Raw genomic sequence first — 18,469 nt, 5'->3', positions numbered from 1 at the left:
AAAACACCAATTTTTTGTACCTCTATTTCTCCCAATAAGACCATCCATTTGTGCTGCTACTGTGTATAAGGCGCTGTGCTAGACACAGTCATCTCTGAACCATCCTTACCTGTTGCTCCTCACATGGCTTTGTCAGTCTTGGGGAAGGAGGAAGGATTGGAGCAAGGGGATGGAGTCCAGTGGCAACAGCTGTCTGAATTGGAGGGGTGAGTGCGGGGGAGAAACACGCCCTTCAACACCCAGTGTTTGCAAGTCTGTGAGTTTCCATCTGATCTATCATTTGTACTCCTTTCTAATCAGAGAACTGTTCTTTCGTTTGAAAAAGCACTTGGATTTTCAAGTTTTATATTAAAAAGCTATTTTTCTGGGGCTCCTGGCTGGCTCAAAGGAGCATGCCACTCTTGATCCGGGGTCACGAGTATGAGCCCCACGTTTGCTGTAGAGAATACTTAAAAAATATATATATATATATATAAATATATATTATATATATATATTTATATATATATATAAATATATATATATATTTTTTTTTTAACTGAGCCATTTTACTGAGGAAACCTCGTGCTTTCAATAACAGTGGACCAACCAGGTACCAACCAAGGGTATCACTTGAATACACACACTGTGTCACTTTACTAGGAATATATTTTCATAGTTATTGTAACTTTGAAACACCTTTTTATCATGAGATCTTCCTGACACTTCTGCAAATGTGTATTTATCATAAAAGACATAGCCATGTCATATTTTCTGATTTCCTTGGCAGACTTTCCCAAACTGCTCTGCAGATGTTGGGCTAATTGGCATTAACAGGCATTTTTCAAGGGTTAGGTTTTAGGTAATTTATTTCTCTCCTTTCTGAACCTCTAAATGAGGTAGGTTCACAACCATCTTCCACTCTGGCCTGATTTGAGGCTTATATCACCAATCATCTACTTTTTCTGAACAATGGGACAGGCAGTAGGAGAGCTGGATTAACATCTTCTACTAGTCCTGAACCACTTCACACATGGCCATTGTTACTCTTCCCTTGTTGCCATCAATAATCCAGCACTGGGCAGACTAAAAATTTTTCTTTTTTTTAAAAAAGATTTTATTTATTTATATATTCATTTTTATTAATTTATTTGATAGACAGAGAGAGATCACAAGTAGGCAGAGAGGCAGGCAGAGAGAGAGGGGGAAGCAGGCTCCCTGCTGAGCAGAGAGCCCGATGTGGGGCTCGATCCCAGGACCCTGAGATCATTACCTGAGCTGAAGGCAGAGGCTTAAACCACTGAGCCACCCAGGTGCCCTAAAGATTTTATTTTTAAGTAATCTCCACATCCAATGCAGGGCTCAAACTCACAACCCTGAGATCAAGGGTCCTGTGTTCCACCAACTGAGCCAGCCAGGCATCCCAGACTAAAACTTTTTTAAAAACCTTTGCAGACTCAGGTGAACTGGTATGCCAATGAAGGTATTCATTATTATCTAAGTGTAACAATACTCAAGTTGTGGAAAAGAACAATCCAAGAGGGAAGGAGGGTTTTTTGTTTTGTTTTTTGCCTACTTAGATTTCATTATAAACATAAATATGTTAAACTACAATCATGCAACAATGTCTCTAAGCACATCATGGATGTGTTAGAGACACTGTCCTTATTATAATTAGGAAGACTCTATATTTTCTTTTTGCTAATTTTTTGAAGGACAGCTTTAAATATAATCCTTTATAAGGCACTATTTCATAGCAGGTGTTTATACAGGTTATCTCATTTAAATGTCTAAAGAATTGTAAATAAGACATCAACAAAAGCTTAATACATTGATATGGATATTAAGTTATATATCCATATATTAGTTCATTTGGGTTTAACAATTATCAGTTATAGAAGATTGACCAAGTTTTCCAGAAAGCTTTCCTTTTAAAGAACAGAAAAACTGTTATAGTCAGATGGTATAGCTCAGATGGTAACATCTTCCCACTGTTAAATAGAGAAATGATCTTGTAAATATGTGTTAATATGTATCAGGATCTCAATTTAAGATAGCTTTTTTTCTTATGGATTTTGATTGTGTGCAAAGATAGAAACTCATGGTTCTGAATCTTGTGAAACATGAACATAATCACTAAAGACAGAATTATTTAAAATATGTATGTGGTGCATGTCCAGGGCTCAGAACAGGATCTTTTGCAGGAAAAATGGGAGGTTTATTTGGTAGATATGGCAGCTGTATAAATACTAAGCACAGGATTGTGGTGATGATAATTTAAAAATAAATACTAGCAAATGCAAATTCTTATTGCTTAAATTAACATTTTAAAAACACTTCCAGTCTTCCTTTTTTAATGAACATTCTTCCTTGTTCCTAAATTTACTGGGGGAAGGGAGTAGGGGAAAATAACTTGGATTTTAATAGAAATTACCAAATTGCCATTCACTTAATCTTTTCCCCTTGGTAAGCAGAGAATAAATTTCTTGGTCACACTTAGAAGAAGAAAATGAAATTTGTAGCATTTTCATTTCTTTAAATAATGACTCTTATTCTGTTCTTACTACATTAGCTCTGCTCGACAAGCATGGAATTCAGTTCTTGTATTCACCGTGTAGCTTTTTCTTCCCACGAGGAACACGGCCCAGAGAAAATGGCGACTTGATATTTAACCGATCCCTTTCAGCCTCCTCTTCCTCATTGTATCGCTCATCCTCTGCTTCATCTTCCACATCACTGCTTTGAGGACTAGAGACCTGAGACCCTGAAGGAGAAGGTGGAACTGAGGAAGGCCTTGGGTATTTAAATCCTTCTGTCTGCCAAAGACAAAAATAAGTCACAGACATTATAATGATGTAAACACTTTGCATGTGCATTTGATACAAAACATAGTTGGATTTTTTTTTTTGTGGTCTGTTCATGGGCTATTATTATCTTTGATTCCTTTTGATTGTGGTACCACCAAGCTTAAGAGAAATTCGTTAAATAAATAGTTTTCTTTTCTTGTGCACTGAAATGTGCCAGGTGCCATATGTGTGTATGTATGTATATACATAATCTTATTTAATCTTTGTAACAACACCAATAAATGTTTTTCCCATCTATAGAAGAAAATTGAGGGTCAGAGAGGCCAGATGACTTGCCAAAGGTCATACAGTATATAAGTGATAGAGCAAAGATATGTACCAGGGTTGTGATCACTCCCTAGCTTTTAATTTCAACTGTCATGTTACACCACTGATACTGTCAGTCCCCATGCCACTTTGCAGGCCTGCTCAACAAAATTACAGAACAGGGGCATCTGGACATACCATGGACAGCTACCACTAGAACAAATCCTGAAGCCAGGCCACTCAGCTGATCCTGAAATTTTACCAGTTACTTTTATTTCAGTAAATGAGCAAAAGTAACAACTATGGGTCAGGCTCCATAACGCCACTGAGGAAGCAAAGAAGAAAAATGTGATTCTTGCCCTTGGAGAGAGCACATGTTTGACTGGGGAGAACAACTGTATAAAAATAGTTGCAGCACTTACCCATTATTATCATGTCATACCTATACGATCATTTCAAGGTTCAGATATTGGCCCCAAAAGCAATGAAAAAAAAAAAAAGGGTGGGGGGGAGCTGATTTGTTCACTTAGGACCTGGCTCAGAGTAGGAGCTCAATACTTATTAATTAAATCAGTTGAACAAGTGAATGAATATAGCTGAATTATCAAGTCCAGCAACTGCCTCTAATCAAGCTAAGCAATTAATCCTGAACAGGAAAGCTGGAATTAGTATTTTGAAGGGTTTTCAAAACCCTGTCACCTTCTGCATGGGGGAATTTTACCTTGGGCTAACTTTTAAGATCTGTTTCCCTTGACACTTGATATAGATGGAATGTAAGTTGTGTTATTAAGAAAACTGATTATGGTAAAAGGGACTCCTGATTGGCAAGTTGCATCTGAACTCAGCAATTTTGGGAAATCCCTGAACTGGATGACTCTCGTACTTGTGCATATTCCTTGTGGAGGCCATGGACGCTGATCTCTGGAGATTTACATGACATCTTGGCTCCTGTGGGGCACAAAACTACTGAGCTAGGATAGATCTCATACCTAATGATAAGGGTCTTATCTTTTTGCACCTAAGCTTTCGCCTGGTGGGGGTGGGGGTGCGGCAAAGAAGTGTGGCTTTTGAACTGCTGCACAGACTGCTCTAAGAACTGATTCCACTGAAGAGAAATGTCTGATGCTGTCCTACTTCAAGCTGCGTTTCCTATCTTATATCCTTTTAGGTGAATGTGAGGACAAGTAGCCTATGCTTGCCTCATGAATATAAATGTCTAAGAGAGCTTCAGAAGACTCTGTGCCGGATACTGCCAACTAAAATATAAATACTCATCTAGTCCACTGCCTCCTGAGGTTCCTGAATTCACTTGCCAAGGAGTCACCTGATTTTCAAACATTTCCTTGGATAGCGAATTCAGCTGCTGTTAAAACAGGACAGTTCATTTTTCAATAATTCTCAAAAGAATGTGTGTCCAGCACAGCAGTTTCAAGTACCAAGGCAGGGAGAATTTTAATACGGAAGTGCTTCTGCAGTGACATGAATTAGCTGACCATTGGCTCAGCCTCTAAATTAGGCTAACTCTGTTTCAAGGGCTTTGACTTGATTTGATTTGTTAGTTCCTCAATTCCTTGCCTTAAGGCAACATTATGAAAAAATATAAAAGTTTCTGTCCTTAACTAATCCTAAATAAAAAGGTATTGGGAGGACTTACCATGCATAAGAAATTTAGCTTCCGAAATAAGTACACAACAATAAAATAGTTACCGTGGGTGGTGATGTAGGCTCCATATGGAATTTATCTGGAAAAGCTCTGCTTAATGTCAGGTACCTGGCGTGCTGATAATACTGTGATAGAAAAACCAGCTCATGGTTAAAAAAAATTATTTATCTCAAGAACCAACTTATATAAAATCTTATTCTCCTAGTTATAAAACACATTCTTAAAGTGACAGAACCTATTCACCCTAATTTTAGGAATCAAAAAAAAAAAAAAAACCTGATAGTTTATAGTTTTATTATTTTCCAGAGAATAAGTAAAAGAAATATTACAAAATTTTGAAGAGAACAGCTATACTAGTCTTACTGAAAGCTCTGAACTGAGTGCTAAGGGGACTGAAAACATTGGCTTCATTCTACAGAGAACCAGTATGACACAGGGAAAAGCTGGGCCCTGAATAATCACAAACTGGATCTAAATTCTGCTTGAAACCTTAGATAAGACACATAGCTTCTGAGGCCCTCGGGTTGCTCAGTCAGTTGGGCCTCTGCCTTCGGCTCAGGTCATGATCTCAGAGTGCCCGGATGGAGCCCCACCTTGGGCTCCCTGCTCAGCAAGCAGCCTGCTTCTCCCTCTGCCCTTCCCCTTGCTTGTGTTCTTTCTCTCTTTCTCACTCAAATAAACAAATAAAATCTTAAAATCTTAAAAAAAAAGAAACATAACTTTTAAGAGGCTTATCATTCTGTTTTCATTGTAAAATGTAGACAGTGCAGTGAATCACCCAGGGTTGTGATGAGCATTGGCATTAGTGTGTATGGGGCCTCAGCAAATGGCAGCATCTATCATTTGTCAAGGAGAATTTAGTGGCATCTAAGGAGTTACATGATCTGAAGGCAAAGTCAGTTTATTTTTCATTAAATCACCCGGTCCTAAGATATGTAACATCTAGGTATTTACAAACCTGTTGTATAATTGAAAGGAGGTATTTCCTGTACTTGTCATTTGAAAACTATATTATTCCCACTCCCACTATGCTTAAGGAATATGGTCACTTTATTGCTTAGGGTCAAACAAAATAAAAATGTTTCTTTAGATGTTTTCCTCATATTCATGAAACAATACCTGAAATGCATCAAGTTAACCACTGACAAAAGACTAACTAGTAATACTGCAGATGGATCTGATAGACTTGCTGCTATAAGCTCAAACTAAATATGAAGATTTGGGTTTAGGACGTTGCCAGCTTGTTTTAAGTAAAATAGTACATGAAAACATCACTTGAGAGTTTAACAATTATGTTACAGAGTTGACTTTGCAGTTGATGATTAGAATCTATATTTTATAGTCCAGTGAGATATTCCTTTTTTTTTTTTTTTTTAAAGTAAGCTCCACACCCAGCACAGATTTCAACACAGGGCTTGAACTCATGATCCCAAGATCAAGACCTGAGATGAGATCAACAGACAGATGCCCAACCAACTGAGCCACCCAAGGGCCCCAGTCTAGTGGGATTTTTAAAGCGGTTCTCTTTTTTTTTTTTTTTAATATAATTTTTTATTTTTTATAAACATATATTTTTATCCCCAGGGGTACAGGTCTGTGAATCACCAGGTTTACACACTTCACAGCACTCACCAAAGCACATACCCTCCCCAATGTCCATAATCCCACCCCCTTCTCCCAAACCCCCTCTCCCCAGCAACCCTCAGTTTGTTTTGTGAGATTAAGAGTCACTTATGGTTTGTCTCCCTCCCAATCCCATCTTGTTTCATTGATTCTTCTCCTACCCACTTAAGCCCCCATGTTGCATCACCACTTCCTCATATCAGGGAGATCATATGATAGTTGTCTTTCTCTGCTTGACTTATTTCTAAAGCGGTTCTCTTGATCCCAAACTTAACTTACTCTGCCCAAGTATCTCCAATCCAGAAGATCAGAGAGCCTCTCAGTTCGGTTTCTCTGAATAATTCTTTGGCGGCGTGACTGTTTGCAAAATCCATAGAGAAACTGAGTCAGCTGATTGCAGGAATCATCCGGAGAGCGGAATCTCCTGTCAACAATGTAAATACCTGAGGAGCACAAAAACCAAAACCTAGGTAAACACAGGGCTAACCTTAGAAGAATCTTTCTTCCATTCCATTAGATTCCATCACAGACCACCACATGCATTATCTACTCCCTGACTCCCCTACTGCCTCTGCTTTATCTTTTCCCTTCCAATGCTGTATTTCTTCTGTGATCTTCTACGGGTTTACAACTGTCCCCAACAGACAGGCAACACAATCGATCTTGCAAAGAAATTTGCTCATTAACCATAATCTCTGGGGATAGTGATTTTTAGGATCCCCAGTTTTCCCACTATACAGCCCTGGCTGAGAACCACAGCTCTAGCCTGAGGAAAGAGAACCATGACAAGGAGACTGCAGAAGACCAGGAAATTGGCAATGTGTAGGCAGAGGATCCATCCCATCTCGCTTTTCTTCCTGCTGGGCAACACGGACACAGAGATGGTGGTATGCAGATTCTTCTGCCATCTTGAACAATTTCTAGTGAATTTTGCTAACTTGGCACAGGCCTTTAAAATAATGACACTGACCATTCTATGTACTCTAAGGCCATAGTTACTATAACATCAATATACTTAATATTAATAGCTTTTTTATCTTTTCTATGAATCACATAATTAAATCTATCTTCCATTAAACAAGAAGTATAAACATTACTTTAATCATCAGGATAGCTCTAGAGTTAGGCTCCCTAAAGACCCTGTGCTTTGTTTGTTAGCGGTTACTTATCCCTACATCAGATGAATGATGAAAAACCTCACCATATGCAGTAGGATCAGCCACATGCTCCTGCATGAAACAGCCAAAGCCGGAAAGGTTGGTTGTCACACTGGGGATACCCATCACGGTACATTCAGCTGCCAGGGGAAACAGATAAAGGCTTGGCTTCAAATCAACTCCTATATCCACTGACGCACAGAGATGGGGGAGAAGCCCACGTCTGCCTAGTAATAGTGATGTTTATTCTGTATCAGGCACAGTACTAAGCTCTTTACGGATATTAACTCATTTAATCTCAAAAACTACTTGAAATGAGACTGCCATTATCTCTATCTTACAGATGAAGAAACTGAGGCACAGAGAGGTTAAGTAATTTGCCCCATGTCGCACAGCCAGGGAATGGGGTAGAGGGATTCGAAGCCAGGTGCCTGGCTTCAGGGCTCCTGTTTGGAACTGCTGTTCTATCCTGTCTCTCTCATTCCAGCTGGTTTTGTTTTCTTTTTGCTCCATTCTAAGCTGTGTCTAAGCATGTGGTGAGTTTGTGGGTTTTGGACATGAGCAACTCTTCTCATCATATTAATCTCCCTTGCCACAAATCTCTCCACTTCCCCAAGTGTCCAATGTACCCATACCCTCCCTAGTCCTCTCTCCCCTTCTAGTCAAAACCTGTTTTTCATAAAATAGTGGATATGTTTCTTTTAAGAAGTATTACCTTTCACAAGGATGTCTGCATTTTTAACAAGGAATTTATACATGATTATGGAATTAAACTTGGTTGGCTTGTGGGGATGGGTTAAAAAAAAAAAAGATTTCCTCACTAATCAAGAAATAATGCAGTTTAGACAGTGGCCTTTTCTTCTGCTCTGCAAATATTGCCTCGTGGCTTATCTCTAGAGAGAAGTGGTTTCCTAATTTCTGGAGGAAGCGGTGGAGGGGAAAATGGGACAGGGATTCTTGACCCACATGAGAATCTGATGAAAATCTTGAACTCATCATCAGAAAAATCCTTATGCATATATGTAGAAAGAATTTTGCCTATGATTCCACAGAATTTTGCAGAAACTTATTTTTATTAAATACTCCTTAACAGATATGTAATGAAATACTAGGTACCCATCACCCCTGCAAATCTTCATTGAATGAATTTAATGGAATAAGTATTTATATTCATTGGATTTTCTCAAAACACAGACTTAAATTAATACTTTCTGGAATGTGTTAAACTTAGCATCAAATAAAAAGTTATTCTAAAAAAAATTAGAATTATCTAATATGCCAACACCAAACTTAGTCCACCGGAGGTCTTGTTATTTATGTAACTACAGGTTAGGTGAGGAATGGCCAAATTTCTTTGGTTAATTCAAAACAGAGAATGACTCATTCTCAAACTTCTTTTTCCACCTGCTTATCTCTTATAACAATTTTGCTGGTCTTTATCTTAAATACTAGATGTATCTCCTCTGTCATTTTGGATTAAGCATTTGGTGGAAAGTCTGCTGTAAGTTAGAGAACATTCTCTTTACCCAACATAATGATTTCCCACATCCTTAAGTCACTCGGGCTTTGGTTTTGTGCTTCTCTATTTTTGAAACTTCCTTGATAATAAATTATGTTACTTATTTTTTTTTCAAGATTTTATTTATTTATTTGACAGATAGAGATCACAAGTAGGCTGAGAGGCAGGCAGAGAGAGAGAGAGAGGTGGAAGCAGGCTCCCTGCTGAGCAGAGAGCCCGATGTGGGGCTCGATCCCAGGACCCTGGGATCATGACCGGAGCCGAAGGCAGAGGCTTTAACCCACTGAGCCACACCAGTGCCCCAAATTATATTACTTATTAGCAATAATAGGAACACAAGTCAATGACAAAATGCTAAGTTCATCCATGAAATACACATTTTATGTATCTTAAAAGATAGATGCTTGATTATAAACAATTTAAGGTAATATGAGGGTATTTCATAAGTAAGAAGACACCATCTTTATAAAAATGAAAACTGATACCCATAACAATTTTTAGAACTACGAAAGAGACAGCTAGAAGAATTGGATCAATAGCTTTTCTTTTCTTTCTTTTTTTTTTTTTTTAGAGCAACAGCTATTCTGTGTCATGTTTCAAGAGGAGATAATATTTTATCTATTTTCCCCCAGAAGTTTTAATATTTTTACAGCTGCTGGCAAACTATTCTTGGCGGAACCTAGAGCAACAGAACAGGACTTTATGTCAAAAGAGGCAGTGATTTCATGTTGCTTCTTATGTAAAGATCCTAGTTACATAGAATTTTAAATGCTATATTAAAACTCTGGGATCAGAATACAAAGATTAGAAAAAATCCTTCCTCTTCATATTTCAACCATGATCCCCCTAACCTTACTGCCGCTACCCCTTGGCTGGGCAATGATGACGCTGAGATCAGAAAGCAAATTTTATTAATTATGCATAAAAATGTTTTCTGAACCTTTTCTTTTAAAATTATAAATGGAATTATATTTAAATAAAAAGGAAGATCTCAGATTACTAATACGAGATGGAAAGATCAATATTATATTCTTTCCACTGGCATTTATTTAAAGTATTTGTTTTTAAATTTTGAAGTATTTGTTTCCTTTTTAGTTAGGCATTTCAGCCCAAATACAAATTGATCACTCTTGATACCAGTGACAAATATACTCAGAGGGGACAAAAAGAAAATAGATAGTGCATCTGGGAATCTACCATTGGGGAGAAAAAAAAAAAGGCAGATGAAGAGGGGAAGGGTCTGACTGGAATGATGTCAGGGTCACAATACCTGTCGCTGAATTGACATTTTATCTTAAAAGAAGTACCTCCTTTTTGAGTGACTATGGTGTGAAGACTTCTCATTGTTTACTTTCTTATACTATTTGTTTCTTTAACTATGTGACTGTGGTACCTATTAAAAATTAAATACATCCATTAATTTTTAAAAATTATAATAAGTTTTAGAGAACACTGTTTCTGGACCACTGTTTCTCATCTTAAACCTACCTGCACTCAATTTCTCCTTTATATGAATAGTTGGGACTCGGAGAGATAACTTAATAATATGTACCCTTTATAACACATTTTTTTCTTATAATACAATATATTATTATAGTTTAACTTTAGTAGAAATTACATATCAACTCTGAATATTATATTCATGTGCATAAAATAATAGATTAATAAGATTTAAAACATTCCATAATCTATATGTGCCACATACCTGGAGTATAGCCCCATGGTTCATAGTATGATGGAAATACTCCAAGATGACAACCTCGGACAAACTCTTCATAATCCATGGGTAGTAAAGGGCTGGTGGAGGATAGAAACTCTGGGTGCAAAATCACCTAAAAAGGAGAATTTTAATGAGCAAAAAAAGAAGAGAAGAAAATAAAGCAAAAAATCTCCTACGGTTCGGTATTTTGACATGTAAAATCCTTGTGTTCTACATTCAGGGAAAAAGAGAGAGGAGAAAAAAAGAAAAAGAGATAAGCTTGAGTGCTTTTTTCCTTTCTCTCCATTCAGTGTATTATCTACTCTGTGGACTAAGTTTCTCTCAGGTTCCAAGGCCTAGATTGGAGGAAAGGGAGTTAATATGGCCATTTGTGTTCCTGTGCTAAGCTACATTGCTAAGCTGTATTGACAATAAGGTATTTTTTTAAAGATTTTACACCATACACAAAGATAAACTCAAAATGGATAAAAGACCTCAACGTGAGACAGGAATCCATCAGAATCCTAGAGGAGAACATAGGCAGTAATCTCTTCGATATTTTTAAAGTAATTTCTACACCCAACATGGGGCTCAAACTCACAACTCTGAGATCAAGAGTCACATCCTCTCAGGGCACCTGAGTGGCTCAGTTGGTTAAGTGCCTGCCTTTGGCTCAGGTCATGATCCCAGTATCCTGGGATGGAGCTCTGCATCAAGTTTCCTGCCCAGTAGGGAGTCAGCTTCTCCCTCTGCCTGCTGCTCTCCCTGCTTATGTGCGAGGTCTCTCTGTGTGTCAAATAAATAAATAAATCTTAAAAAAAAGAGAAAAAAGTCACACACCGTACCAAGGGAGTCAACCAGTCACTGCAACAAAAAAAGGTTTATTTTGTTTCCTAATGGCTGACTGCTGTCTTTTTTATCAATTTGCCCCTATCTGAAGCAGAAAAGAGGGGAGCTTTGTAATATAATAGACTGTCCTCCATTGCGCCAGAACACAAGGTAGCCCAGGGAAATGGAACTAAGGGACAGAGATGTACTAGGAATCTCATCTAGATTAGATCAGACTAGAAGCCTTCACCAAAGTCAGCATCCTCTCTCACCCAGAGGTAATCACCTCCTAACCTATCTCCCTGCTTCTATTCTGCCAAGTCTCTACTCAGTACAATTAGAGTGAACATTCAACAATGCCAGGCACTCCCTGCTCAAAATCCTTCAGTGGCTTCCCGTTTCACTCAGAGTAAAAGCCAACATATTTACTATGATCTTTAAGCAATGTTGTTCTGGTACATGCTTAAGAAAAAAAACTAAAATATAAGTGTATATTTGTACATAAGTTTACTATACATTTTATTGATATAAAGAAAGTATAGCATACAATATCCAAATAGTAAAAAATGTATGCACAAAAACCTGTACACAGATGTTTGTATCAGCTCTATTAATAATTGATAAAATTTGGGAGCAATCAAGATATCCTTTAATAGATGAGTAGATAAATAAACTATCCAGACAATGGAATATTATTCAGTGCTAAGAAGAAATGGGATATCAAGCCACGAAAAGACATGGAAAAAATTAAATATATATTACTAAGTGAAAAGAGCCAATCTGAAAGTCCATACACTGTATGATTCCAGCTATATGACATTCTGGAAAAGGCAGAACTATGGAGACAGAAAGAAGATCAGTCTTTGGATGGAGGCAGGGATGAATAGGCAGAGTTCAGAGGATTTTTAGGGCAGTAAAACTGTTCTGTGTGATTTTGTAATGGTGGATACCGGTCATTATACATTTATAATGTCACAGAAGGTAAAGCACCAAGAGCGTAACTTACCATAAACTATGAATCTTGGTGGATAATAATGCAGTCAATGTAGGTTCCTCAGTTGTAACAAATATAAGATCCTGGTATAATATATGGACAGTGCAGGATGCTGTAAATGTGGGGGAGGCAGGGGTACCTGGGAACTAACTGTCTGTACTTGCTGCTCAACTTCACTGTGAACCGCAAACTTTTCTAAAGAATGAATTCTATTAAAATATATATATAAAAAACTCCTTATTATAAATTTTAGATAGTTAAATGCTCCCAAATTCTTTTGTTGACTTTGGACAAAATCTTGTATTCAGAACTAAATTCTAGTTTCAACTGAGGACTGAACGTAGTTGTGACGTGAATGTCGATCCTTTCAGAGATACACGTCAGAACTTCATAGGTTCATCAGTGACATAGTGACTTCTTTCCCAAGTTGGATATTAGCTTCTGAATATGGGAAAAATATGTCCTTGTATTTTTGTGCCACTCACAATTTTGTGTAATGACTCGGGACACAACCCTTTTAAGTTTAATCTGTATTGTTCATATTCATCCGCCACCTTCGTAAGCCTAGACAATCGACACGCAATTAATCAAGCCATGATGTGGAGTGCTCACCTATTTTCACTCTCTAGATATCCCTACTATGGTCGGTTTCAAGTTACCACTGTGATGTCACTGAACTAGAGATGGGGAAAGCAGTAGCTCACCATTATAGAATATTCCCACCGTGTGGGTATAATAGCCATACATAACTTTAAATGTAGAGATCATCATAAAATGTAGAATTAACAATTAGGATGTGATGAGTTTTGAGCATTACCTTTCATTTTAATATAGTTGATTTATATTTTCAAGTTGATACAATTTAATTTTTTTAAATGGCTATTTTTTTATATTTACATTTTTTAATTAATTTATTTATTTTCAGCATAACAGTATTCATTATTTTTTCACCACACCCAGTGCTCCATGTAATCCGTACCCTCTATAATACCCACCACCTGGTACCCCAACCCTCCCCCCCCCCCCCCCCCCCGCCACTTAAAACCCCTCAGATTTTTTTTCGGAGTCCATAGTCTCTCATGATTCACCTCCACTTCCAATTTACCCCAACTCCCTTCTCCTCTCTAACACTTGTCCTCCATGCTATTTGTTATGCTCCACAAATAAGTGAAACCATATGTTAATTGACTCTCTTTGCTTGATTTATTTCACTCAGCATAATCTCTTCCAGTCCCATCCATGTTGCTACAAAAGTTGGGTATTCATCCTTTCTGATGGAGGCATAATACTCCATAGTGTATATGGACCACATCTTCCTTATCCATTCGTCCGTTAAAGGGCATCTTGGTTCTTTCCATAGTTTGGCGACCGTGGCCATTGCTGCTATAAACATTGGGGTATAGATGGCCCTTCTTTTCACTACATCTATATCTTTGGGGTAAATACCCAGGAGTGCAATGACAGGGTCATAGGGAAGTTCTATTTTTAATTTCTTGAGGAATCTCCACACTGTTCTCCAAAGAGGTTGCACCAACTTGCATTCCCACCAACAGTGTAAGAGGGTTCCCCTTTCTCCACATCCTCTCCAACACATGTTGTTTCCTGTTTTGTTAATTTTGGCCATTCTAACTGGTGTAAGGTGATATCTCATACAGCAATTCAGCAAAGTGGCAGGATACAAAGTCAATGTGCAGAAATCAGTGGCTTTCTTATACACTAACAATGAAATACAGAAAGGGAAATTAGAGAATCGATTCCATTTACTATAGCACCAAGAACCATAAGATACCTGGGAATAAACCTAACCAAAGAGGTAAAGGATCTGTACTTGAGGAACTACAGAACACTCATGAAAGAAATTGAAGAAGACACAAAAAGATGGAAGACCATTCCATGCTCTTGGATCAGAAGAATAAACATTGTTAAAATGTCTATACTGCCTAGAGCAATCTATACTTTTAATGCCATTCTGATAAAAATTCCACCGGTATTCTTCAAAGAACTGGAGCAAATAATCCAAAAATTGGTATGGAATCAGAAGAGACCCCGAATCACTAAGGAAATGTTGAAAAACAAAAATAAAGCTGGGGCATCACGTTACCTGATTTCAAGCTTTATTACAAAGCTGTGATCACCAAGACAGCATGGTACTGGCATAAAAACAGACACATAGACCAGTGGAACAGAGTAGAGAGCCCAGATATGGACCCTCAACTCTATGGTCAATTAATCTTCGACAGAACAGGAAAAAATATACAGTGGAAAAAAGACATTCTCTTCAATAAATGATGCTGGGAAAACTGGACAGCTATAAGTAGAAGAATGAAACTCGACCATTCTCTTACACCGTACACAAAGATAAACTCAAAATGGATAAAAGACCTCAATGTGAGACAGGAATCCATCAGAATCCTAGAGGAGAACATAGGCAGTAATCTCTTCGATATCAGCCACAGCAACTTCTTTCAAGATAAGTCTCCAAAGGCAAAGGAAACAAAAGTGAAAATAAACTTTTGGGACTTCATCAAAATCAAAAGCTTCTGCACAGCAAAGGAAACAGTCAAAAAAACAAAGAGGCAACCCATGAAATGGGAGAGGATATTTGCAAATGACAGTACAGACAAAAGGTTGATATCCAGGATCTATAATGAATTCCTCAAACTCAACACACACGAAACAGGCAAACATATCAAAAAATGGGCAGAAGATATGAACAGACACTTCTCCAATCAAGACATTCAAATGGCTATCAGACACATGAAAAAATGTTCATCATCCCTAGCCCTCAGGGAGATTCAAATTAAAACCACATTGAGATATCACCTTACAGCAGTTAGAATGGCCAAAATTTTAAAAATGGCTATTTTAAAAACTGGCTCACAAAATTTCTGAGCTCTCATGTGCTGGTATGAGCCGGTACTGAGACTATGTTGCCTGTAATGTTATGCAAAGACAGAGACAAGAGAGAGAATGACTATCATTGGAAAGCTGTAGAACAGCTACTTAACTGGTCACCTGGATGAAAGAATTCTCCAATTTCTCGTATTTATTGAAGTTTTTCTTGAACCATTATTAGGTAATTTGTCAGCCTCTCCTCATAGTTAAGTAGTTATTAAAAATCAATAAAATCTGATTTAAAAGCATTGTATATACTATGTATAAAGGTAGTATATACAATATACAATATAGTATTTATATTGTACACATATAAATAATATATGCCATATATAAAATACATAATATATGATATATATTATATATGTATACTGTATATATTATGTTATAATATATGACACAATATTATATAGTATATAGTATTTGCCATATAATATACAAATAAAATACATATTATTAAATTATACATATACATAATATAACATATATAATATAATAAAAGAATAACTATATTTTTCCAAAGACATTACTGTGAAGAAAAACACTAATTTGGATATATAACAACAATGATAACAGTTATATGATACTTTATATATTATAAATAATGTTCTCATATATTATTTCATTTAATCCTAGCAACATCATGATATTCTCATTATTCTAATTTTAGGAATATATTATAAAGAAATTATATACATTAGTTACATGTCAGGAGACCCACAAATGGGACCTAGGTTAAACTTAAGCAGTAAAATGGTAAAATATCCGAAACTAGTATTTGAAAATGATAGTTCACTCAATCACAAGAATCACAAATCCCAAAGTAAAAATAGATAAAATATTTTCCTCCATAAAACATGATTTGAGTTCTTATTATCACGTGCAAAGTACTGCATGAGGAAAAGAGACAAAGGCACAGATCCTGTGTCCAGACAATCATCAAATCAGCAGCCCACTATATCCCTGGCAGATATCAGCAAACAGGGATTCAAAATTCATTGTGCCTATGTTCGCTTCTCCAAGCCTGGGAAAATTTGTACTCTCCAAAGCCCATTTTTGAACATGAGAATATCATGGTTCATTCATTTTGTTTCAGCCAAACAGAACCGCAAAATTAAAATATGAAAGCAGCTACTCTGGGCCCTGAACAGCCAATGACAGAGGCCCAGGGCAGAGGAAAGGATGTTAGAGGTCAGACCAAGGTTACTGAGAGGATTAGATGAGATCCTATATACAAAAGCCCCCAGCAAAGCACCTGGCTCACAGCAGACCCTCTATCAGTAAGGGAAAAAACAAAAAAAAAAACAAAAAAAAAAACCAAAACCAAAACACTGTCTAACCACATTTATCCTGTGAGGGAATTAAGATCCCTGGAAGTTAATTTGCTTTCACAGAGTGCTGGCATCAGGTCAGGACCTGGAGTCTGCACTGTAGGGTTTTCTCACTATGTCCACTGCCAAGGCAGAATTGATGATACATTCAACTTCGAAACAATCTGTAACGTTTCCTGGATCAAGTGGTAGCATTCATATAAAGTACTTGTTAATCTAAGAGTTAAGAACCACTCGATAGAGTTCTGTAAATATGCAGGTGATCAAATGAGTCAGTGTTAAGCTTTTTAAAGGATACTAGTCACAAATAAAATACTTTAATTCTGAATTAACCAAAACTTATCTCAGTGCTTGGAGCATATATTATTGTGAAGGGGTTATTCTTTTATTTCTTGTGCGTGCATTTGCTTTATGATAATAACCAGTGAAAGTCTCAAACTCTTCCTGAGCTTATCTATATAAACATGATTTGTGTGAGACAAACTCCCTTCTCCATTCATTCTACAGAAGCCATGTGCTTCTGTATCTCTGTGCCTTCTTATCTACTGCTGCTGGTTCTCTGCAGGATGAGCTGTTATGTGTGTGATAAACGCCTGCTCACCAGACGGGATCTAGCTAACACGTCTCCAATTCTCCAGGCAGAGAGAAATCCTCCATTTTCTACTCTCATCAAACTTTTTACATCTGTCTTCTAAAAGTTATTGAGTATCCAGCACATGCTAGGTACTGGGCTAAGTACGGATAAAAGCTGACATCTATCATGCACTCACCATGTGCCATGGTCTGCACTAATTGCAGCATCTTACTTATTTAAGCCTCACAACAGTTCTGTGAGTGTAGACCTATCTTACCACCATCTTACAAATGAGAAGACTGAGGTAGATTAAGTAAATTTGTAAATTGATTAAGGGGCAGAGATTTAAAGGCAGACAACAGATCTTGATTGACAGCCCCAACTGCTTCCCCACTTGAGCAGCTACAGCAGCTGCTCCAGCCTATAGACCTGGCAAGGAGAGGTTCTAGTGCCAGCTCATTTCTGCACAACCAGTGACTCTTTGGGACAACTTTTGTTTGGAAAAGCCCTACTCTAATAGGAATCCCTATTAAAGTTGTTGCATGTGATTGCTCATAGAATAAGGCACCCGTCTGCCCACCAACTTGAAACTGGCTGGTGAACAGAACACATGAAAGTAAAACATAAAAGAAAGGTTTAGATACAGGGAAGAGATGTATGTAGTAATGCTAATATACTTGAAATAAATCACAGTAAACCACAACACACACATACACCCCACACACACAGAGGCATCTTTTGTATTAAAAAAGAAAGCGTTGGAAAATAATTTGGAATCTATCTTAGCTGTAGATTGATTGTACTGTTGAAAATGATTTTGTGTGTGTGTGTGCACACAGGAGTGCACATGCTTCTGTGTGTGTGCTTCCTTCCCCCAGCTGACCAGCCATTGTTAGTGGTCAGCTTTTTCCCTTTATAAGTCACTACATAGTGCTGCTAGGTGTGTATATTTTTCATGCATTTGTTAATTTTTATTGATTCTAGTTTTTGTTAAAGACATTTGACTCTCTGTTTAAAAAAAAAAAGGTTGAGAGGTGTTTAGCACTGGGCTGCAGTCTGTGGGTCTTCCCTCCTCAACCTTCCTTCCTCCTCTT

The 18,469-nt window shown here is 37.4% G+C and overlaps 1 protein-coding gene across 1 annotated transcript in view; it reads right to left on the bottom strand.

The window, feature by feature from the left end:
* Positions 1-2,328: 2,328 nt before the first annotated feature.
* GYS2 (glycogen synthase 2) overlaps positions 2,329-18,469 on the bottom strand; it is a 51,916-nt gene continuing 35,775 nt past the window's right edge. Inside the window, exons 12-16 of the mRNA XM_032347710.1 lie at positions 10,760-10,886; positions 7,580-7,675; positions 6,658-6,821; positions 4,800-4,880; positions 2,329-2,795 (exon numbers count right to left, since the gene is read on the bottom strand). Of these exons, the coding sequence (XP_032203601.1) occupies positions 2,574-2,795; positions 4,800-4,880; positions 6,658-6,821; positions 7,580-7,675; positions 10,760-10,886 (690 nt within the window). The 3' untranslated portion in view covers positions 2,329-2,573. The remainder of the gene's footprint in view (positions 2,796-4,799; positions 4,881-6,657; positions 6,822-7,579; positions 7,676-10,759; positions 10,887-18,469) is intronic.

The sequence above is a fragment of the Mustela erminea genome, chromosome 6 (genome assembly GCF_009829155.1).
Source record: "Mustela erminea isolate mMusErm1 chromosome 6, mMusErm1.Pri, whole genome shotgun sequence".
NCBI lineage: Eukaryota > Metazoa > Chordata > Mammalia > Carnivora > Mustelidae > Mustela > Mustela erminea.
The sequence above is the reverse complement of the archived record's forward strand: the minus strand, read 5'-3'. Positions and strand labels throughout refer to the sequence as shown.